This window comes from Oncorhynchus mykiss, chromosome 1, assembly GCF_057628025.1.
Source record: "Oncorhynchus mykiss isolate SJ-2025 chromosome 1, ASM5762802v1, whole genome shotgun sequence".
NCBI lineage: Eukaryota > Metazoa > Chordata > Actinopteri > Salmoniformes > Salmonidae > Oncorhynchus > Oncorhynchus mykiss.
In genome coordinates this window covers 90,865,990-90,889,418 of record NC_143022.1, presented here as the reverse complement: position 1 = coordinate 90,889,418, position 23,429 = coordinate 90,865,990, and the positions used below count along the sequence as shown (strand labels likewise).

At 44.5% G+C, this 23,429-nt stretch overlaps 2 protein-coding genes across 4 annotated transcripts in view; both read left to right on the top strand.

The window, feature by feature from the left end:
- The first annotated feature begins 3,568 nt into the window (after window positions 1-3,568).
- Window positions 3,569-16,675, top strand: LOC110531764 (malate dehydrogenase, cytoplasmic). Its single transcript, XM_090184026.1, has 10 exons — window positions 3,569-4,318; window positions 5,483-5,584; window positions 6,229-6,325; window positions 8,421-8,596; window positions 13,783-13,905; window positions 14,111-14,209; window positions 14,536-14,613; window positions 14,851-14,964; window positions 15,399-15,488; window positions 15,795-16,675. The coding sequence occupies exons 1-10, from the start codon at window positions 4,058-4,060 to the stop codon at window positions 15,915-15,917; spliced, it is 1,263 nt and encodes a 420-aa protein (XP_090040152.1). The 5' UTR covers window positions 3,569-4,057; the 3' UTR covers window positions 15,918-16,675.
- Window positions 16,676-17,298: 623 nt separating this feature from the next.
- The window catches only part of LOC110531757 (UTP--glucose-1-phosphate uridylyltransferase), a 65,104-nt gene continuing 58,973 nt past the window's right edge, over window positions 17,299-23,429 (top strand). Inside the window, exon 1 of one of the 3 annotated variants that reach the window (XM_090183999.1) lies at window positions 17,299-17,652. Coding sequence is in view for 1 of the 3 variants with exons in the window: in XM_090183988.1 (XP_090040114.1) it covers window positions 19,064-19,082 (19 nt within the window). In the remaining 2 variants the exon portion in view is untranslated. Of the gene's footprint in view, window positions 19,083-23,429 lie in introns of all 3 variants that reach the window. The other 2 variants (XM_090183988.1, XM_090184010.1) reach the window with 2 other exon arrangements.

Genomic DNA, 23,429 nt, shown 5'->3' with positions numbered 1-23,429 from the left:
CTGTTTCACCACGCTCTCCACCGGGTCTGGGTCGCATGAAACCTCCGTTGATCCTCCTAAACACTTAACGCCACTCTAGGTATCACTCCTTTCAATGGTGCCTTGCTCCAGAGAGAAAAGCAATTCATAGTTATTGACCCTAGTTGTGTGGTGTGGAGCGCCGCGCTCCTTCTGGACAGCAGAAACTCAAAAAATCTGCATATGTCCACTTTGAGTCATTTTCACCAACCCAACAGTCCCCAACCTCTTCTCTACCCAAAACTCTCACTCCCACTGGGACAAAATCATCTTTATCATCATTGGGACAAGGCTCGACCTCGGCCGTCCTCACCTCACCTGCCACCACAGGTAATTCATCCTTGCTCCCTACACTGGCCCTCTTTAAGCTTTCTATACTATACACACCACTCCTTTCAGTGTCGCGATCTCTCCTCTTCCTATGTCCTTCCACTACAGACCACTCAGATCCTTGACCCTCATCCTCCCGATCTATATAATCAGACCTGTCAGACATATTGATCTCATTCCAGCACATCTGTTGCTTCTCCAACTTCTCTCCATCACTTTGTCTGCGTGAGGCTTAAACTCGGCGGTCTTTACCGCACCTGCCACCGCAGTTAATTCATCCTCACTATCGCCACGATCAATTTCCTTCTGCAACTCTTTCAGAAGAATTCCCCATTCCAAATTCACTCAAAACATATTCTACTTTTCTCCTTTTTTTCTGTCCTCCACCTTCATCAGGTCTTCCAGAAGGTGTGTGCATTTCCCCACTCCATATTTACTCAAATCAAATGTACTCATAACATTACTCATAATATGTTCCACTTTCCTCATCTTCTCTCCCTCCTCCTCTTCCCTCCATCCTCATCTTCCATCCCTCCTCCTCTTCCCTCCCTCCTCCTCTTCCCTGCCTCCTCCTCTTCTCTCCCTCCTCCTCTTCCCTCCCTCCTCCTCTTCCCTCCATCCTCCTCTTCCCTCCCTCCTCAATCCCTTCTCTCCCTCCTCCTCTTCCCTCCCTCCTCATCTTCTCTCCCTCCTCCTCTTCCCTCCCTCCTCATCTTCCATCCCTCCTCCTCTTCCCTCCCTCCTCCTCTTCCCTGCCTCCTCCTCTTCCCTAACTCCTCCTCTTCTCTCCCTCCTCTTCTTCCCTCCCTCCTCCTCTTCCCTCCATCCTCCTCTTCCCTCCCTCCTCAATCCCTTCTCTCCCTCCTCCTCTTCCCTGCCTCCTCCTCTTCCCTCCCTCCTCCTCTTCCCTCCCTCCTCCTCTTCCCTCCCTCCTCATCTTCTCTCCCTCCTCTTCTTCCCTCCCTCCTCCTCTTCCCTCCATCCTCCTCTTCCCTCCCTCCTCAATCCCTTCTCTCCCTCCTCCTCTTCCCTGCCTCCTCCTCTTCCCTCCCTCCTCCTCTTCCCTCCCTCCTCCTCTTCCCTCCCTCCTCATCTTCTCTCCCTCCTCCTCTTCCCTCCCTCCTCATCTTCCATCCCTCCTCCTCTTCCCTCCTCCTCTTCCCTGCCTCCTCCTCTTCTCTCTCGCCTCCTCTTCCCTCCCTCCTCCTTTTCCCTCCATCCTCCTCTTCCCTCCCTCCTCAATCCCTTCTCTCCCTCCTCCTCTTCCCTGCCTCCTCCTCTTCCCTCCCTCCTCCTCTTCCCCCCCTCCTCCTCTTCCATCCCCCCTCCTCTTCCCTCCCTCCTCTTCCATCCTCCCTCCTCTTCCCTCCCTCCTCCTCTTCCCTCCCTCCTCCTCTTCCATCCCCCCTCCTCTTCCCTCCATCCTCCTCTTCCCTCCCTCCTCCTCTTCCCTCCCTCCTCCTCTTCCATCCCCCCTCCTCTTCCCTCCCTCCTCCTCTTCCCTGCCTCCTCCTCTTCCCTAACTCCTCCTCTTCTCTCCCTCCTCTTCTTCCCTCCCTCCTCCTCTTCCCTCCCACCTCCTCTTCCCTCCCTCCTCCTCTTCCCTCCCTCCTCCTCTTCTCTCCCTCCTCTTCCCTCCCTCCTCCTCTTCCCTCCTCCTCTTCCATCCCTCCTCCTCTTCCCTCCCTCCTCCTCTTCCATCCCTCCTCCTCTTCCCTCCCTCCTCCTCTTCCCTCCCTCCTCCTCTTCCCTCCCCCCTTCTCTTCCCTCCCTCCTCCTCTTCCCTCCCTCCTCCTCTTCCCTCCCTCCACCTCTTCCCTCCCTCCTCCTCTTCCATCCCCCCTCCTCTTCCCTCCCTCCTCCTCTGCCCTCCCTCCTCCTCTTCTCTCCCTCCTCCTCTTCCCTCCCTCCTCATCTTCTCTCCCTCCTCCTCTTCCCTCCCTCCTCATCTTCCATCCCTCCTCCTCTTCCCTCCCTCCTCCTCTTCCCTCCCTCTCCATAGCCATTGGTTGCTCCATTAGTCGCTAGATAACGTCATGACGTAGTCGTTTTCTAAAGGTTTGTTTTAGGCTTATGCTGTCCCTGTCTCTCATACAATGATACATTCTCAAAAGTAAAACTAAATAGCAGTAGTGTGTATTCATGGATGCCAAGGGAAGTCAGGCTTCCCCAAGAAATTGACCAAGAAATAATAATAATTTTTAAAAAAACGTATCTTTCATCTGTCTGTGTTTGATCATTTTCCTTAAATTTTAAATACGCTGAATGTATCCCTCCAGGAAAAGCATCCGAGCGAGTGAAACAGTACCCCTCTGTCTCTGTATGTGTAGGCCATCTATCTGTCTCGTCAAAAAGAGTACCCTTAAAATATATATTTATAAAGCCAATCAATGTTGAGGTAAACTGAGTAAGCTTGATTGTGCCCCTGAGTAGAATAATGTTAACTAGCTGGCCTGGCACATCATTTCCCATGAAAGGAAGTTAGGCTAGCGTGCAAACATTTGAGCCAGGTAGACAACACAAACTAAAAGCATGTACTGTATGACAGAGTCATGAAAAAGAGGAGAATGTTGAAATATTGAAGTTGAAATGATGCTGGAATAGTGGAGGGCAGCTCCTGTTGCAGTAACTCTCCGTGGTTCTAAATCCATAGCTGTTGAGTGGTCCAAAACGGTCAGAAACATTAACTTGCTTTACCATACTGTAGTAGGTCATGTAGCTGTTTGTTTGTGTACTTCACCATACAGATGTCGCTCTCTGGTTTTGTGATGAACAAAGGTGTGGTTGAATGTATTCTGCCACTGTGTCTTCTTATTGTCTCGGCCTTTAGGCCTGTATATCAGAGTGGCAAGGGATATAACAGGTTATAGAGCAAACAACACAATTATCACAACACAATTATCTTAATTATAACTACACATGTAATATGGGTTTTTCTCCTGGCTTGGCTTCCTCAGTGATTTTATCCATTCACCACTACTGCTAAATGGAATGTTTGAAGGAGAACAAAATTGAACTAATTAAAAGCACAGAAAAAAAACAGATTAAAGTATAGAATTTAAAAAATATATATATTTAGTTTTGCTTTTTTTATTTATCCCTTGGAGAGATGTGGTGTCATTTAACAACAAAGGAACCGATTTAATCAATTAACTCGCTGCTGCGGAAGGGAGAGGACGGAGAGGCTGAAGAGGACATAGAGGTGGGAGAAGGGGCGCAAGTGACACACGCAGCAGCCGGCGGAGGCGCATAGCTGAACTCAGCCGAGCGGGCACACACACAAACAGGGAAGTAGCTAAATCATCAAAAAGTCGCTGGGGCAGCCTTAAAAAGTAGCTAAATTTGTCGCTATACTCTTTTACCAATAAAAGCCGCTAGAGGGGAATGAAAACTCTCTAAATCTAACAACTAAGTCGCTTAATTGGCATCACTTGCTCCGACAACTTTGGCTATCAGCGGAGCTCTATAAAAAATATACATAAAAATGATAGCTTTACAACAGAAGTTAAAGTATCCTTATTTCAACTGAATAAATCAATCAAATACAAATATGCAAGAGACAGTTTGGGACTTTTTGTAATTAGTAAATAAAAGGGGACTTTAAATGTTAGGACTGAATGATGGGTAAAGTAGTTATTTATTCCCCTGTCAACCTCATTAACTTTAAAAAGGTCAACGTACACAGCTGAAGCATACTGTACTGTCAAAGATGTGTAAAACTAACCCAGCGTGCTGTACTGTCTTTGGTACTATCACAGATAGAACAATGAGAGTTAGTTATACAAATATCTGGTACTACTGTCTTTGGCTGAAGGATTTCCGACTACATTTCCCGAGAGCCACCAGCTTTGCGGCGCATGCCTATAAACGATTTACTGGCCACCTCGTGACCACTCTGATTTCAAGAAATAGGGGTGACCTCTTGTTGCTAGAACAGTGGGAGAATAGTCCAAGTTACCATACAAAGATGGTAAGTAACAAACAAAAAAAGTTGTATTAACTTTGTTTACGGAACTTTAGCTTTACTGAAATGATAAATGCACACACCTGCTATAGTAGTACGCTGACAGCGAGGTGGCTTTTCGTTCGCTTGTTGCCAGCAACCAACGCTTGCTTCTGCAAGTAATTTAGCTAACCTAATTTATACAGTAGCTAGTTAGCTACCGGTAACCAACTTTTGTATCAATTTAAACATGTTTGTAAAACGACGTTTGATTGTGATATGATGTTTAAAGACAAGTTGGAAGGAGTACAGGCTCTAATTCCTTGTTGGCAATGTGCCAGTCAATTTGGCACATTCTAGTATAATCTCATTTCGACAGTTGTGTAGTATGCACATGTGTCTACATTTCTTTGACAAGGTCAAATTGGCAGAATGTGTTAATGTGGCCTAACGTTATCTAAGTAAGTTGTCTAATTATGGCATGCGACTTTCTCCCCAGCAAAATGCAATTGCTTGTTTTTGGACTCTACATTTGTGTGAAAGGGAAAAGGTTGAATTAATGGTGACAGTTTTCTACAGTAGCTATAAATATCTCGTCTCAGATGGCTCGAGGAGTGAGTTCTATTTTTAAATTCACCGTGGTTTACCTCGTGAGTTACTAAATCCCCACTCCGACATTGTCCGGTCACGGATCCCATATGGAATATCATTGTTGGAGAAGAGCTACAATTCTGGTACAGTTCTCTCTCGTATTGTCACTGACTGTCACTTTACGAGTGAACTCTTAGCCAATTCCTCAAAGGTATCCCACTCACCTCATTCTCATTCCCACCTCATTCCCATTCCCACACCTCATTTTTACCTGACTGTTGTTGACTGTTTTTCCTATACAAGCTCACTGATATTACATAACATTGATATTATTGTTAAACTTCCCAAATGGTTTCCCTAGCTGGATCATTTCCTCAAACTCCCAAGTAATGCCTGGTTCACCTCCAATATTTTAAAATGTGCCCCTGAAATTCCAGTGACGAGGACCAAAACATGTGTCAGTGCTTGGTTGTGTTCTTTTGTCAACAAATGGAAGAAAATGAACTGAAACGGGGACTTACTATCTGAACTTGTCAGAATACGTGTAATGTGCCCTAATGAATAGGACCCAGATCTGTGTTTCTGTGTCTTGTGTTGCAGTCTGCTGAACCTGTTCGTGTTCTGGTGACCGGCGCTGCTGGGCAGATTGCGTACTCCTTGTTGTTTGGCATCGCCAAGGGAGATGTGTTCGGCAAAGATCAGGTAGAGGGAAGGAAGAAGCTTTGGCTCGACTTGCATTACGTAACATCCCAGCTGATCCTGTTAGGGGTTGTCTATTGTCTGAAATTACACCCTATTCCCCATATAGTCCACTACTTACCCTATTTGCTCTGGTCAAAATGAGTGCACAATATAGGGAATAGGGTGCCATGTCAGTTAAATAAATATAAAATCATGACTGATGGGCAACATGCAGCATCACACACTACCCCTTCAGTCACGCAACCTGCAAAGCTTCACTCAAGGCAGGGTAGCCTAGTGGTTAAGAGCGTTGGACTAGTAACCGAGCTGACAAGGTACAAATCTGTCGTTCTGCCCCTGAACAGGCACTGTTCCTAGGCCGTCATTGAAAATAAGAATTTGTTCTTAACTGACTTGCCTAGTTAAATAAAGGTAAAATAAAAAAGGCTTTAGTGTCCTTGAATTGCCTGAAATAGAACCACTAGCATACAGCCTACTGGCAGGTACATAGACCTAACACTCCCTTCTAATAGTCATAACAAGCAGTGTTGTCGTAGTAATCATCATACAATCAGTTAGCAATCTACCAGCCTGTAAGTCAACGGAAAGATCAATAGATCCTACTCATTTATCTACTCCTGTCATTTCATGGTCTCTCCTCTCAGCCAATCACCCTGATCTTGCTGGACATCACCCCCATGTTGCCAGTCCTGGATGGCGTGGTCATGGAGCTGCAGGACTGTGCCCTCCCACTCCTCAGAGGTAAACCATGGGGCAGACAACACTCACTGGATTGACGTTGCTTTGCTTTAGTTGTGAGGCACCAGTAGTATCTCCATCTCCATTGTGACTGGTATTTTTCTGTGGTCAATGGTGGTGTCCTTGCTTTGTTCTCACCTCGGCTGTGAGGCCCCAGTATTAACGCTCAGGGCTGCAAAGACAATGTGTATGGTGTGTTGCAAAGACAATTTTCAATGTGGGGTGGGGGATGTCTATAGTGTGGTGACCCTGTGTCCCAACCAGATCTGGGTTCAAGCACTATTTAAATTCTTTCAAATATTTTTAAGGTGTTTGCCAGATCGGTGGGATTTTCAGAATTGCCATAATCTCGCAGTATCCCTTTAAAGCAGTTAACTGGCAAGTCTGTCCCACAGACAACAGTAGCAGAACAAAGGGATCAATACAGGGTTTGCTAAAACTAACTGTAAAAGCAAATAAGGTGTGACTGAGCTGATGACAATGTCAGGTGTTGTGACAAGATGGGGATTGAAACAGGGAAAACCACACAGACAATGTACAGGAGAATGGGATGGGGAAAACCACACAGACAATGTACAGGAGAATGGGATGGGGGAAACCACACAGACAATGTACAGGAGAATGGGATGGGGAAAACCACACAGACAATGTACAGGAGAATGGGATGGGGGAAACCACACAGACAATGTACAGGAGAATGGGATGGGGGAAACCACACAGACAATGTACAGGAGAATGGGATGGGGAAAACCACACAGACAATGTACAGGAGAAATGGGATGGGGAAAACCACACAGACAATGTACAGGAGAATGGGATGGGGGAAACCACACAGACAATGTACAGGAGAATGGGATGGGGAAAACCACACAGACAATGTACAGGAGAATGGGATGGGGAAAACCACACAGACAATGTACAGGAGAATGGGATGGGGGAAACCACACAGACAATGTACAGGAGAATGGGATGGGGAAAACCACACAGACAATGTACAGGAGAATGGGATGGGGAAAACCACACAGACAATGTACAGGAGAATGGGATGGGGAAAACCACACTGACAATGTGATGGGTAAAACAAACCCAAGCCTTTGTTTCTCCATAGAGGCCACTTTCATTGTCAAGAGCGTTCATGTCCAAAACGTTGTGCTTGAAGGACTGAGCCTAATAAAGCACTCCTTAAAAACAAATTCCTGCTGTCCTCGATCATAATTACCCCCCCCCCCCCCCTTTTTGTTTCTATTTTTGCCTAAAATGGATATGGATAAAAGGATATGCATATTCTTGATACCATTTGAAAGGAAACACTTTGAAGTTTGTGGAAATGTCAAAATAATGTAGGATAATATAACACATTAGATTTGGTTAAAGACAATACAAAGAAAAAAAACATGCTGTTTTTGTACCATCTTTGAAATGCAAGACAAAGGCCATGTTTTATTCCAGCTCAGGTGCGATTTAGATTTTGGCCACTAGATGGCAGCGGTGTATGTGTGAAGTTTTAGACTGATCCAATGAACATTGCATTGCTGGTCAAAATGTTGTATCAAGACTGCCCAAATGTGCCTAATTGGTTTATTAATACATTTAAGTTCATAACTGTGTGCTCTCCACAAACAATAGCATGGTATTATTTCAGTGAAAGCTACTGTAAATTGAACAGTGCAGTTAGCGATTTAACAAGATTTGAAGTTTTCTGCGACTATCAGATATGTCTGTCCTGGGAAATGTTCTTGTTACTTACAACCTCAGGCTAATCACATTAGCCTATGTTAGCTCAACCGTCCTGTAGGGGACACACCGAGCCTGTAGAGATGAATTAGACAACACTATAGTAAAACCTTAAACGATTTAAGTGGTCTTTATTATCCTGTTTTTCCTTCTGTTTGTTCCATGTGCTGCCCATTGAACCAACCCTGGTCTGTTGTATTTTTGATTCGTCTAGAGGTCATTCCCACAAACAAGGAAAGAAACCTACAAGTGTCTTATAGGACACGTTCAGATAGTCCCTCCCCCTTTTCATGCTTCTTTTTTTTCTTTTTCTGACCACTTGATACTGACTGAACAAGCCCCTGTTTATTCCATCTGTTTTCAGAGGTCATCCCCACGGACAAGGAGGAGGTTGCCTTTAAGGACCTGGACGCTGCTATCCTGGTGGGCTCCATGCCCAGGAGAGAAGGTATGGAGAGGAAGGATCTGCTCAAGGCTAACGTGGCCATCTTCAAGAGCCAGGGTGCCGCGCTGGAGAAGTACGCCAAGAAAACTGTCAAGGTGAGATAATAGCCAGAGCCCAACAAACAGGGTTTGTTGTCTGTGTGGGGTGTCTGGTCACTGTCAATGTGTCCTTAAATGTCAATGCAGACTTGGCTGTCTGTCAACACTAGCAGGTACCCTGTGTTTGTGGTATAGTGTAAGCCATGTGTCCTTAAATGTCAATGCAGACTTGGCTGTCTGTCAACACTAGCAGGTACCCTGTGTTTGTGGTATAGTGTAAGCCATGTGTCCCTAAATGTCAATGCAGACTTGGCTGTCTGTCAACACTAGCAGGTACCCTGTGTTTGTGGTATAGTGTAAGCCATGTGTCCTTAGAGAGGACTCGTGATGCTGCACCTCAGAGCTGTTGAAATTCAGTTCATGTGTTGGGCTCTTAATTCCTATGGAAAGACTGGCCTGGAATGCCGTGTGTGTGCATTGTTTTTGGGTTTGTTTTGTGAGCGTGTGTTTTGATTTAAAAAAATCAAACTGCCTGCATGTCTTAACACTACCCCACCTATCTGGTCTGTAAGCTTAATGTTGTAATCACCCTGGCTGGGTTCCATCCCAGGAGTTGGTCCACTTCTGTCTAGAAGCCTCACATTGTATCCACCCTGGCTGGGTTCCATCCCAGGAGTTGGTCCACTTCTGTCTAGAAGCCTCACATTGTATCCACCCTGGCTGGGTTCCATCCCAGCAGTCAAGGGAGACATTCTGATTCTCCCCTGCTCCCCAAGTGTGCACTTGGACACTCACCTTCATGGATTTACAAAATAAATGGACTGGTGTGAGGAATATGGTGGAAACTATAGAATTATAATGAGTCATTTTAATAGTAGAGAGTAGGAACTCCGCCAAGGACTGGAATGTCCCGACTAGTGCCAGACGAACTGTGGGTGTGTTGTGAGGAGGCCTTTTGGCCTCGGACACTGATCTAGCAACAGGTGTTGGGCTGTCACCCTGACGAGTGTGACTGCTTGTGTGTGTGCTGGCACTTGTCCTGCACCCTTGTCATTTCTTCCCCAAGTGACCTTGTTGCAAAAATTGTACTTGTCTTCAGGCATTGTGCAAGGCTGAAGCTGCCATGATAGAACATCTTCAACCTTACACTCTGCCTTACTGTCTAGCATGGCGTCTTCAACCTTACACTCTGCCTGACTGTCTAGCATGGTGTCTTCAACCTCACACTCTGCCTGACTGTCTAGCATGGTGTCTTCAACCTCACACTCTGCCTGACTGTCTAGCATGGCGTATTCAACCTCACACTCTGTCTAGCATGGCGTCTTCAACCTCACACTCTGTCTAGCATGGCGTCTTCAACCTCACACGCTGCCTGACTGTCTAGCATGGCGTCTTCAACCTCACACTCTGCCTGACTGTCTAGCATGGCGTCTTCAACCTCACACTCTGCCTGCCTGACTGTCTAGCATGGCGTCTTCAACCTCACACTCTGTCTAGCATGGCGTCTTCAACCTCACACGCTGCCTGACTGTCTAGCATGGCGTCTTCAACCTCACACTCTGCCTGACTGTCTAGCATGGCGTCTTCAACCTCACACTCTGCCTGCCTGACTGTCTAGCATGGCGTCTTCAACCTCACACTCTGTCTAGCATGGCGTCTTCAACCTCACACTCTGCCTGACTGTCTAGCATGGCGTCTTCAACCTCACACTCTGTCTAGCATGGCGTCTTCAACCTCACTCTGTCTAGCATGGCGTCTTCAACCTCACACTCTGTCTAGCATGGCGTCTTCAACCTTACACGCTGCCTGACTGTCTAGCATGGCGTCTTCAACCTCACTCTGTCTAGCATGGCGTCTTCAACCTCACTCTGTCTAGCATGGCGTCTTCAACCTCACACTGTCTAGCATGGCGTCTTCAACCTCACACTGTCTAGCATGGCGTCTTCAACCTCACACTCTGTCTAGCATGGCGTCTTCAACCTCACACGCTGCCTGACTGTCTAGCATGGCGTCTTCAACCTCACACTCTGCCTGACTGTCTAGCATGGCGTCTTCAACCTCACACTCTGCCTGACTGTCTAGCATGGCGTCTTCAACCTCACACTCTGCCTGCCTGACTGTCTAGCATGGCGTCTTCAACCTCACACTCTGCCTGCCTGACTGTCTAGCATGGCGTCTTCAACCTCACACGCTGTCTAGCATGGCGTCTTCAACCTCACACTCTGCCTGACTGTCTAGCATGGCGTCTTCAACCTCACACTCTGTCTAGCATGGCGTCTTCAACCTCACACTCTGTCTAGCATGGCGTCTTCAACCTCACACTCTGTCTAGCATGGCGTCTTCAACCTCACTCTGTCTAGCATGGCGTCTTCAACCTTACACGCTGCCTGACTGTCTAGCATGGCGTCTTCAACCTCACTCTGTCTAGCATGGCGTCTTCAACCTTACACGCTGCCTGACTGTCTAGCATGGCGTCTTCAACCTCACACTCTGTCTAGCATGGCGTCTTCAACCTCACACTCTGTCTAGCATGGCGTCTTCAACCTCACTCTGTCTAGCATGGCGTCTTCAACCTTACACGCTGCCTGACTGTCTAGCATGGCGTCTTCAACCTCACTCTGTCTAGCATGGCGTCTTCAACCTTACACGCTGCCTGACTGTCTAGCATGGCGTGTTCAACCTCACACTCTGTCTAGCATGGCGTCTTCAACCTCACACGCTGCCTGACTGTCTAGCATGGCGTCGTCAACCTCACACTCTGTCTAGCATGGCGTCTTCAACCTTACACGCTGCCTGACTGTCTAGCATGGCGTCTTCAACCTCACTCTGTCTAGCATGGCGTCTTCAACCTTACACGCTGCCTGACTGTCTAGCATGGCGTGTTCAACCTCACACTCTGTCTAGCATGGCGTCTTCAACCTCACACGCTGCCTGACTGTCTAGCATGGCGTCGTCAACCTCACACTCTGTCTAGCATGGCGTCTTCAACCTTACACTCTGCCTGACTGTCTAGCATGGTGTCTTCAACCTTACACGCTGCCTGACTGTCTAGCATGGCGTCTTCAACCTCACACTCTGTCTAGCATGGCGTCTTCAACCTCACACGCTGCCTGACTGTCTAGCATGGCTTCAACCTTACACTGCCTGACTGTCTAGCATGGCGTCTTCAACCTTGCACTCTGCCTGACTGTCTAGCATGGCGTCTTCAACCTCACACTCTGCCTGCCTGACAGTCTAGCATGGCGTCTTCAACCTTACACTCTGCCTGACTGTCTAGCATGGTGTTTTCAACCTTGCCCGTCAGGCAGCGAGGCTTTGGGATTTTCCCTCTACTCAGGTGGCTCCAGTTTCAAGTAACTTTAAAATATTTTTTTTTATGGTAATCAGACACTGCAATACATGGCTATATTACATTGATAATGGACAAAACATTTAAGTTGGACTAAAAGTGCAAACTATGACTGTACATTTTATTACATAACAATGTATAGATTTTTTTATTTATTTAACCAGGTAGGCTAGTTGAGAACAAGTTCTCATTTACAACTGCGACCTGGCCAAGATAAAGCATAGCAGTGTGAACAGACAACAACAGAGTTACACATGGAATAAACAAGCCAATAACACAATAAACAAGTCAAATAACATAGTAGAAAAAAATAATCTATATACAGTGTGTGCAAAAGGCATGAGGAGGTAGGCAATAAATAGGCCACAGGAGTGAATAATTACAATTTGGCTGATTAACACTGGAGTGATAAATGATCAGATGCACATGTGCAGGTAGAGATACTGGTGTGCAAAAGAGCAGAGAAGTAAATAAAATAAAAACAGTTTGGGGATGAGGTAGGTAGATTGGGTGGGCTATATACCGATGGACTAATCGCATGGTATGACCTCTTAGTCTCACGTTGCCTTAAACGTCTCATCACTCTACTATTAGGGATAGCCTGGCCAACAGCCAGTGAAATTGCAGAGCGCCAAATTCAAAAACAGAAATACTCATAATAAAAATTCCTAAAACATACAAGTGTTATACATCGGCTTAAAGAGAAACTTGTTAATCCAACCACAGTGTCAGATTTCAAAAATACTTTACGGCGAAAGCAAACCATGCGATTATCTGAGGACAGCGCCCAGCACACAACATTACAAACAGTAACCAGCCAAGTAGAGGAGGAACAAAAGTCAGAAATAGCGATAAAATTAATCACTTACCTTTTTGATCTTCACATGGTTGCACTCACAAGTCCCTCTTCATGTCCCTAAACCTCTGTTTTGTTCAGTAATCCATTGGTACAAAGTGCCGTCACAGCAGGAAGACAATCAAAAGTACCATAAAAGCTTGAATGTCAAACGATGTTAATAATCGTCTGTTTTTGTCATAAATAATCCATATTTCAACCGGACAAAAGCTTCTTCAATAGAAAAGGGATAACAAGAAAGGCGCACTCCCGGTCACGCGCAGGACACATCTCTGGAAATGTCCACTGTCCTCATTGAAAGGGGTGTTTCTCCCTTATTTTTCACAGTAAAAGCCTGAAACGATGCTTAAAGACTGGTCACATGTTGAGGAAGCCATAGAGATTGTGAACTGGGTCCTAAGTCTTTTATATGGTGGATAGGATTTAAATGGGAAAACAGCCATTTCAATATAATAGCATTTCCTGGATGGATTTTGCTCAGGTTTTTGCCTGCCATATCAGTTATGTTATACTCACAGACATTTATTTTAACAGTTTTGGAAACCTTAGTGTTTTCTATCCAATACCACCATGCATATCCTACCTTCTGGGCCTGAGTAACAGGCAGTTTACATAGGGCTCCTTGTTCATTCAAACTACTCCATACTGCCCCCGTTCCCAGAAAGGTTAAGTTAAAATGCGTAGTGCATCTCAATCCGCCTATGGCAGTCTTCCCCATCTGCAGTCATGTTTCAGACCATGAGACACTCTGAAAATAAGTCTTCTCACAAACTGCTGTAGCATCCAAACTGTTTGGAAACTCTCCGATGAGACTCGCAGGAACATGATGGGTGGTCTCAGTTTTGTTCTACAAGCCCCACAAGCCTGATGGGACTCGTCCTGTACCTTCTGTTTGTAGTATCTGAACCGTTTGGGCTACAAACTGACCTCAGTGGAAAGGGGAGATTCTCCCCATCACCATGGTGTTTTCTGTCTTGCTCTCTGTGTGTGTATGGTGTACGACTGTTTCATAACATGGCCTCTCCTTGTCTCCGTCAGGTCCTGGTGGTAGGTAACCCAGCCAACACCAACTGTCTGATCGCAGCCAAGTCTGCCCCGTCCATCCCCAAAGAGAACTTCTCCTGCCTGACCCGTCTGGACCACAACCGAGCCCGCTCTCAGGTACCTGTGTGGAGAAGTGGGCTTTGTTCCCTTTAACCCCTTGAAGGAATAGTTACTCCAATCCCTGATAATGACTGAGTCTGTCTGTACTTGAACTGTAGTGGGTGTTTTTTAAGTTTCAATGGGGACAAATAAAGTGTGTGGATTATCTTAATAGAGGGTAATATCATCCTTACACAGCTCTCTTGCCTCCCTCCCCCACCAGGTTGCGATGCGCTGCGGCGTGCCAGCCACCCAGGTAAAGAACGTGATCATCTGGGGCAACCATTCGTCCACCCAGTACCCAGACGTCCACCACTGCAAGGTAATATATCATTTATCACAATGTAATAATGAAGTATTAGTATTCACTAATGCAAGGCAATATATCATTTATCACAATGTTATGAAGTATTAGTATTCACTACTGCAAGGTAATATATCATTTATCACAATGTTATGAAGTATTAGTATTCACTACTGCAAGGTAATATATCATTTATCACAATGTTATGAAGTATTAGTATTCACTACTGCAAGGTAATATATAATTTATCACAATGTTATGATGAAGTATTAGTATTCACTACTGCAAGGCATTACACTATGTGTAATATTAACAATATGTCCTTGTTATTTTACTACACCAAGGTCAACATGGCGGGCAGCGACCTGGCCTGCTTCGACGCTGTTAAGGACGATGACTGGCTCAAAGGGGCCTTCATTTCTGTGAGTTTACTCTACTGTGAAACAAATGTTCATCTGGCTGTGTGAACTTTAACTCCCGCCCTTCTCATTGGAGATGGTCCAAGGGAAAGTGACCTCTGACCTTCTCCATGTGTTTTGATAAGGGGAGAGGAATCCTGGAAAGATGAATTGAGACTGCTGAAGAAGACTATTGGAGTAGGGATGAGACATTTTGTAAGGCATCGCTCTTCCTCCCTCTCCTCTTCTCCCCCCTCTCAGACAGTGCAGCAGAGGGGTGCTGCGGTTATCGCGGCCAGGAAGCTGTCCAGTGCCATGTCTGCAGCCAAGGCTATCTGTGATCACATGAGGGACATCTGGTCAGGCACTCCTGAGGTCAGCTAAGTGGGACAATTCTGTGGCTTTAAGATACAGATTTAGGATTAGTTTACCCTACCCAAATCTTCATTGTAACCATTAAGGCTATTTTTAATAACTCCTAATCTATAGGGCACTACTATTTAAAGTATAGATGAATCTCAATTCTTCATCCTTCTCCCAGAATGTGCACTACCACAATTCCAGACAGGCATGGATTGGTGTAATATTTGGCCGGAGGCCGTTGTTACATTTATGAGATGTGTGCAGTTGCACACTTTGGGAATAGGGTGGAGAATCGTGGAGCAGCCTGTCTTTAGGTTAATGGCTCCTGAACAGTGTGGAGCAGCCTGTCTTTAGGTTAATGGCTCCTGAACTCAGCGTGGTGCAGCCTGTCTTTGGGTTAATGGTTCCTAAACGTAGCCCTAACCTCTGACCTCTTGTGTTTGCAGGGAGAGTTTGTCTCCATGGGTGTCTACTCCAGCAGTAACTCCTATGGTGTCGCTGAAGACCTCATCTACTCATTCCCTGTTCACATCAAGGTGAGACAGATCCCTGACACTCTGCTCTCTACACCTGCTCTCTACTCTCTATACTAAGGATGCGTTTACATTGTCAGCACAATTCTGATCTTTTGCCCAATTATTGGCGAAAGATCTTATCTGATTGGGCGAAAGATCAGAATTGTGCTCTAAGATCAGCTGTCATCACCTTCTTAACCAGAGAGCTCTGCTTCTATTGACTATAAACAGGTGCTGTAGTCTATGACCAACTACCTATTGCAGTGGGAAGTTGATCACTTTGGCCTATTATTCAATATACATTATTCTCCTGTCTGTTATCCTCAGGACAAGCAGTGGAAGATTGTGGACGGGTTGGCCATCAACGACTTCTCCCGAGGCAAGATGGACGCCACGGCAGCCGAGCTGGTGGAGGAGAGGGACACCGCTGTCACCTTCCTCAGCGCTTGACTACGCTCCCAGCCACGGCAACCAACCCGGCAACAGCACTTAGACGCAGAACCCACACCTCCAGACTCACGTCTGTGATGCTGCATTCACGTGCTACTCAGAATTTAGGAAACTCTGGAATATCCAACTTGGAAGTTCCATATGAACGGTTTAACGTCATGTTTTACAGCAAAAAAAAAAATGTTAGACCTGAGTTTCTGGTCATTCTGATAGCACATGAACATGGCATGATGCACTCACTGCTGCAGCTCTGTGTCCTAAACATTAATGTTACACACTTCTGAACAGGTTATCCCTGTTTGGATGGTTACCATGCTTACCATGGAATGGAGAATTGTTATGGGTAGTTGATGCACTAGTAGTTACTATGACGATCATTGTTCAACTGTTAAATTGTTGCTCAGTCAGAAGAATAAAATCAGCAAACAATGTATAGTCCTTATAGTGTTTCTAGATTTAACTTAATATTTTTGTGAAACAACTTGGTTAAATTAATATTTACCCTCATCTTTTTGTTTTGTTTTTACTATTTGGCATTTTCCCATTATGATATTTGACAATCTGAATGTGATCACCGCCTGTAATCCTACGATGTATAATCGTAGCAGGTGGTAATGGCATAGTCCTGCCACTAGGGGGTAGCACATTCTAATCTGTAAAACCCAGGACAGTAAAGTGTATCAATGGTTAATTATGTTTCAAACCTCTGGATATTATCTCCCTGGACTCACTCCTGATGAAACAATAAAACATTTATCAACTGAATCAGTAAATTTCAGCATTTCTACACAAATCAACATTTTATTAGTCCTATGAATAGTGTAGCTAGCCACAGTATAATGACGTGCTAGCTTGCCAGCTCTCCTTTCAACAGTGCAGCATCTATTATAAACTATATTTAGTAAAACAAATATTAAGATTAGCCGGAGGGAGTGTGATCCATAATGTTAAATTATATATAGTTTACACCCAGAATGTCCTATATCAGATTTTCCTTGACTTGCATTGCTTTGATGTGGTCCTTCCATTTGAGTCGTAAGGACTTAAGTACTGCAATTCAATCAGAACATTATTTAAAATCACTGAGTGACCATGTTCGTAAGCATTCTGTAACTGACATTTTTACTTACGTTCCATGTTAATAGTCTGGTTTCTAACCCAAATACCTGTAGGCCTAATTCCGGGATGGGCAACTCCAGGCCGGAGTGGTGTGTGTGTCCCCCCCCTGTCCCTAGCAAACACAGCTGATAACTTTATTTGCGTTTTAAACTGAAGATGATCATTGGAGTCCTGTGTTTTAGCTGGGGGGGAAAAGTATGACACTAATCAGGCCTCGAGTTGCCCAGGCCTGCTCTAGCTATGAACCCATTAGTATGAATGTGTTCATTGACGTGGCATCGATGTCGTGGTTCTGGTATTTGGGGTTCAGGAACGTCGTGAAAAACTGCATTTTCATTGGCCACAGCATTCGGATACAAGCTTTTCATTGGTCCTTGTTTTGGAATGGCATTTCTATATCATTTTGATCAAATTAATCTATTATCGTGTTTTGTGTGAACTAATTACTAAAATACCTGCCCAATATTCAATACAGTGTGTTGCATGTCATTTTAATGTAAATAAACTCCCAAAGGGACATTAGTTGCGCTAATTTCACCGGTCTCCGCGGTTGTGTCCATACTTGGACAAGCCTATCGCACGATTTTCCTGTCGCCAACATCCTACAAGCCAAACAGTAAGGAAATGCATTTATTAGCTCAAATAAATTGTCCAATACCTTGCTGGGTGCCAATAATCATAACTGTCGTCGTAAAAGAGAAGTTACAAGAGTAGCCCAATAGCACTACGAGTGGTTTGATCTTTGTAGGCCTATTATTGGGTAGGCTATCTACATTGTCATAGCACATTCTGAATGTATTGGAAAACGAATAGAAACAATAGCCAGTTGATCTGGTAATAATGTTGCAATGTTATTTTTTCAATCATGTATAATTCGTGTTTGATGTGTAGGCTATGCTATACAGTGGAAAAAAACGTAACAACCTGTCCCCATCATTTCCGCATCCATCGTTCTGCATTCGGGAATGTACCTAACATTCGATATACCACTAAGCTACATTTATTTTAAGGTTAGACTAGACCTATAGATCGGTTATTCGTGTGGGCCGGGTCTATGCTGGCTTTAATATGTTACAGATTTACTGTATCTATCTGATTGTCTACGCTAGGCTATCTTAATATATATATATATATATATATATATATATATAAGATATCATGGAGGCGAGGCTAAAGCAAGAGAGGGAGTATATTAGTAGAAGCAAATGCCGCGTTCAAACCCACTGGGAACTTGTGAAATCTCCGCCTTCAATGCGTTCATGACAACTGGGAACTCGGGGGGAGAAAACTAGCTCCTACTGGAAAAAAATAGTTTTGAATCGTCATCCAACTTGGAATTCCAAGTGGGAAACAAGGGCATCTTTGTTGACCTGAAGATCACTGACGTCATGATTTTGACTTTTTTATATATTTTTAAAAATGATTTTTTAGTTCCAAGTTGTCTTGAAAGCACCAAAAGGTCCATCGCCAGTCCGGGAGGACATGTGACGTGGTTTATTTGCCTGGGAAAGGGGCAGACCCGAAACCCGTACAAGGCATAGGCTAATTGTATTTGTGAAATATAGCGTACATAAATACCAATAGGTAGGCTACAGTCGGAGGGTGCGTTTCATTAGGCTGAAGTCAAGGGAGATAAACGATTGATGGAATAAAGGTCGGGTTGTCACGCTTTGGAAAGTGCGGGCGGTGGAGGAATTGCGAAAAGGATTTCATTTGTGAGAGAGGAGTGCTCTAGCAAGTTATGGCTTCAGCAGTCCATTCTGCACTGGGGTGGCCATATAGATGAATGACTGAATGACCATTTGGGGTTTTACAAAAAAACACAAAAAAAAAACGTTATTTTTCTTCTGGAATATGTCTTACATTTTATTGGACTATTTGACCAATTTCGTTTCAATATAGTTATAGTTGAATATCCTTGATAACTTGATACGCTGCCTAGTGGAAATACCGATATTGGATTTGTACAGAACATTTGACCTCCATAGGTGATTTCTGATTATTGATCCTTTATAACATTCTGGAATATGGCACGTTATTTTGAAGGTAAGTGATTGTGTGGATGCAGCCTACTACAATGATGAAGAATGAATACCACAATGAATGTATTGACAATAAGTTTAACAGCTTCTACTTGTACATTGTCTGGAGACACGGTCTAAAGTACCAACTAGTGTTATAATTTGAAGTACTATCCTCTGGGAATACAATGTACACATTCTTGTATATATTTTTTTAACCCAAATGAATTCAATGTAATTCAATAACAATGAATTGTCTTAGGCTACTTGGTTGAATGTTGCTATCACTTGAAAGGTACCTTAGTACCATTGGACCTCAGGCTCGGCCTAACAAATTAGCTCCCACTTCTAACTGTAATGTCCAATTCCAAACTTGCACGCTGACAGGTCAAGAATGGGTACCCCCACTAAATCCTCCATACCAGAGATGGCTGTTCTTTCTCCTCTGACATAATTAGAGTAATATAACAATAGTAGCTTATGTTATTTGAGAATGCAGTAGTTGGGCTACTCATTGCCATTGTCCAATCACTGCAGCAGTTTGGTAGCCTCAGCCTCTAGTTGGGCTACTCATTGTTGTTGTTGTCCAATCAGGGCAGCAGTTTGGTAGCCCCAGCCTCTAGTTGGGCTACTCATTGCTGTTGTTGTCCAATCAGGGCAGCAGTTTGGTAGCCTCAGCCTCTAGTTGGGCTACTCATTGCTGTTGTTGTCCAATCATGGCAGTAGTTTGGTAGCCTCAGCCTCTAGTTGGGCTACTCATTGCTGTTGTTGTCCAATCATGGCAGCAGTTTGGTAGCCTCAGCCTCTAGTTGGGCTACTCATTGCTGTTGTTGTCCAATCAGGGCAGCAGTTTGGTAGCCCCAGCCTCTAGTTGGGCTACTCATTGCTGTTGTTGTCCAATCAGGGCAGCAGTTTGGTAGCCTCAGCCTCTAGTTGGGCTACTCATTGCTGTTGTTGTCCAATCATGGCAGTAGTTTGGTAGCCTCAGCCTCTAGTTGGGCTACTCATTGCTGTTGTTGTCCAATCATGGCAGCAGTTTGGTAGCCTCAGCCTCTAGTTGGGCTACTCATTGCTGTTGTTGTCCAATCAGGGCAGCAGTTTGGTAGCCCCAGCCTGCCATATACTCACTAATTTTGGTTCTTGGTCTTGGGTTTGGGTTTGGCCGGTGTAGGCCGTCATTGTAAATAATAATGTGTTCTTAATTGACTTTCCTAGTTAAATAAAGGTTCAATTTAAAACATTTCCCTGTCAGTCACTCACACCATACAGGAACCACTGCCTGGTGATAGCTTATTAGAAATGACAGTGTCACATGTCCCAAAACCATAGAACAAGTCACAGTGTTGACATGTAGCCTATTCAAAATGGATCTCACCGGTCAAAGTCTATTTCCTGGTAGTGGAATAGAGCTGTTGTATTACTGTTGCACTAGACGAGGCTGTTACTAATCTCATAGATATGTTATAGGGAGATGGGGAGCTACTAGACTGTTACTAATCTCATAGATATGTTATAGGGAAGATGGGGAGCTACTAGACTAGGCTGTTACTAATCTTATAGATATGTTATAGGGAGACCCATCATCTACAACATCATCTACAACCCCATGTTATAGAGAGACCCATCATCTACAACCGCATTTTATAGGGAGACCCATCATCTACAACCCCATTTTATAGGGAGACCCATCATCTACAACCTGATGTTATAGGGAGACCCATCATCTACAACCCCATGTTATAGGGAGACCCATCATCTACAACATCATCTACAACATCATGTTATAGGGAGACCCATCATCTACAACATCATGTTATAGGGAGACCCATCATCTACAACCTCATGTTATAGGGAGACCCATCATCTACAACCCCATGTTATAGGGAGACCCATCATCTACAACATCATCTACAACATCATGTTATAGGGAGACCCATCATCTACAACATCATGTTATAGGGAGACCCATCATCTACAACCCCATGTTATAGGGAGACCCATCATCTACAACATCATCTACAACATCATGTTATAGGGAGACCCATCATCTACAACATCATGTTATAGAGAGACCCATCATCTACAACCTCATGTTATAGGGAGACCCATCATCTACAACCCCATGTTATAGGGAGACCCATCATCTACAACCCCATGTTATAGGGAGACCCATCATCTACAACCCCATGTTATAGGGAGACCCATCATCTACAACATCATCTACAACCCCATGTTATAAGGAGACCCATCATCTACAACATCATGTTATAGGGAGACCCATCATCTACAACCCCATGTTATAGGGAGACCCATCATCTACAACATCATGTTATAAGGAGACCCATCATCTACAACCCCATGTTATAGGGAGACCCATCATCTACAACCCCATGTTATAGGGAGACCCATCATCTACAACCTCATGTTATAGGGATACCCATCATCTACAACATCATCTACAACCCCATGTTATAGAGAGACCCATCATCTACAACCCCATGTTATAGGGAGACCCATCATCTACAACCCCATGTTATAGGGAGACCCATCATCTATAACCCCATGTTATAGAGAGACCCATCATCACAACCCCATGTTATAAGGAGACCCATCATCTACAACATCATCTACAACCCCATGTTATAGAGAGACCCATCATCTACAACCCCATGTTATAGGGGGACCCATCATCTACAACCCCATGTTATAGGGGGACCCATCATCTACAACATCATCTACAACCCCATGTTATAGGGAGACCCATCATCTACAACCCCATTTTATAGGGAGACCCATCATCTACAACATCATCTACAACATCATGTTATAGGGAGACCCATCATCTACAACATCATCTACAACCCCATGTTATAGGGAGACCCATCATCTACAACATCATGTTATAAGGAGACCCGAGACCCATCATCTACAACCCCATGTTATAGGGAGACCCATCATCTACAACATCATGTTATAAGGAGACCCATCATCTACAACCCCATGTTATAGGGAGACCCATCATCTACAACCCCATGTTATAGGGAGACCCATCATCTACAACCTCATGTTATAGGGAGACCCATCATCTACAACCTCATGTTATAGGGAGACCCATCATCTACAACCCCATGTTATAGGGAGACCCATCATCTACAACATCATCTACAACATCATGTTATAGGGAGACCCATCATCTACAACATCATCTACAACCCCATGTTATAAGGAGACCCATCATCTACAACCTCATGTTATAGGGAGACCCATCATCTACAACCTCATGTTATAAGGAGACCCATCATCTACAACCTCATGTTATAGGGAGACCCATCATCTACAACCCCATGTTATAAGGAGACCCATCATCTACAACATCATGTTATAAGGAGACCCATCATCTACAACCCCATGTTATAAGGAGACCCATCATCTACAACCCCATGTTATAAGGAGACCCATCATCTACAACCCCATGTTATAAGGAGACCCATCATCTACAACCCCATGTTATAAGGAGACCCATCATCTACAACCTCATGTTATAGGGAGACCCATCATCTACAACCCCATGTTATAAGGAGACCCATCATCTACAACATCATGTTATAGGGAGACCCATCATCTACAACCTCATGTTATAGGGAGACCCATCATCTACAACCCCATGTTATAGGGAGACCCATCATCTACAACATCATCTACAACATCATGTTATAGGGAGACCCATCATCTACAACATCATGTTATAGGGAGACCCATCATCTACAACCTCATGTTATAGGGAGACCCATCATCACAACCCCATGTTATAGAGAGACCCATCACCTACAACCCCATGTTATAGAGAGACCCATCATCTACAACATCATCTACAACCCCATGTTATAGGGAGACCCATCATCTACAACATCATGTTATAAGGAGATCCATCATCTACAACCCCATGTTATAGAGAGACCCATCATCTACAACCCCATGTTATAGGGAGACCCATCATCTACAACATCATCTACAACCCCATGTTATAGAGAGACCCATCATCTACAACCCCATGTTATAGAGAGACCCATCATCTACAACATCATGTTATAGGGAGACCCATCATCTACAACCCCATGTTATAGGGAGACCCATCATCTACAACATCATGTTATAAGGAGACCCATCATCTACAACCCCATGTTATAGGGAGACCCATCATCTACAACCCCATGTTATAGGGAGACCCATCATCTACAACCTCATGTTATAGGGATACCCATCATCTACAACATCATCTACAACCCCATGTTATAGAGAGACCCATCATCTACAACATCATCTACAACCCCATGTTATAGGGAGACCCATCATCTACAACCCCATGTTATAG

Excerpts from the sequence above, each read along its gene's own strand:
- LOC110531764 (XM_090184026.1), top strand. The coding sequence starts at position 4,058 with ATGTGTAAAACTAACCCAGCGTGCTGTACTGTCTTTGGTACTATCACA. Across the intron at positions 14,614-14,850 it reads TCAAAGGGGCCTTCATTTCT|ACAGTGCAGCAGAGGGGTGC; the intron begins GTGAGTTTACTC and ends CCCCCCTCTCAG. Across the intron at positions 15,489-15,794 it reads CATTCCCTGTTCACATCAAG|GACAAGCAGTGGAAGATTGT; the intron begins GTGAGACAGATC and ends TGTTATCCTCAG.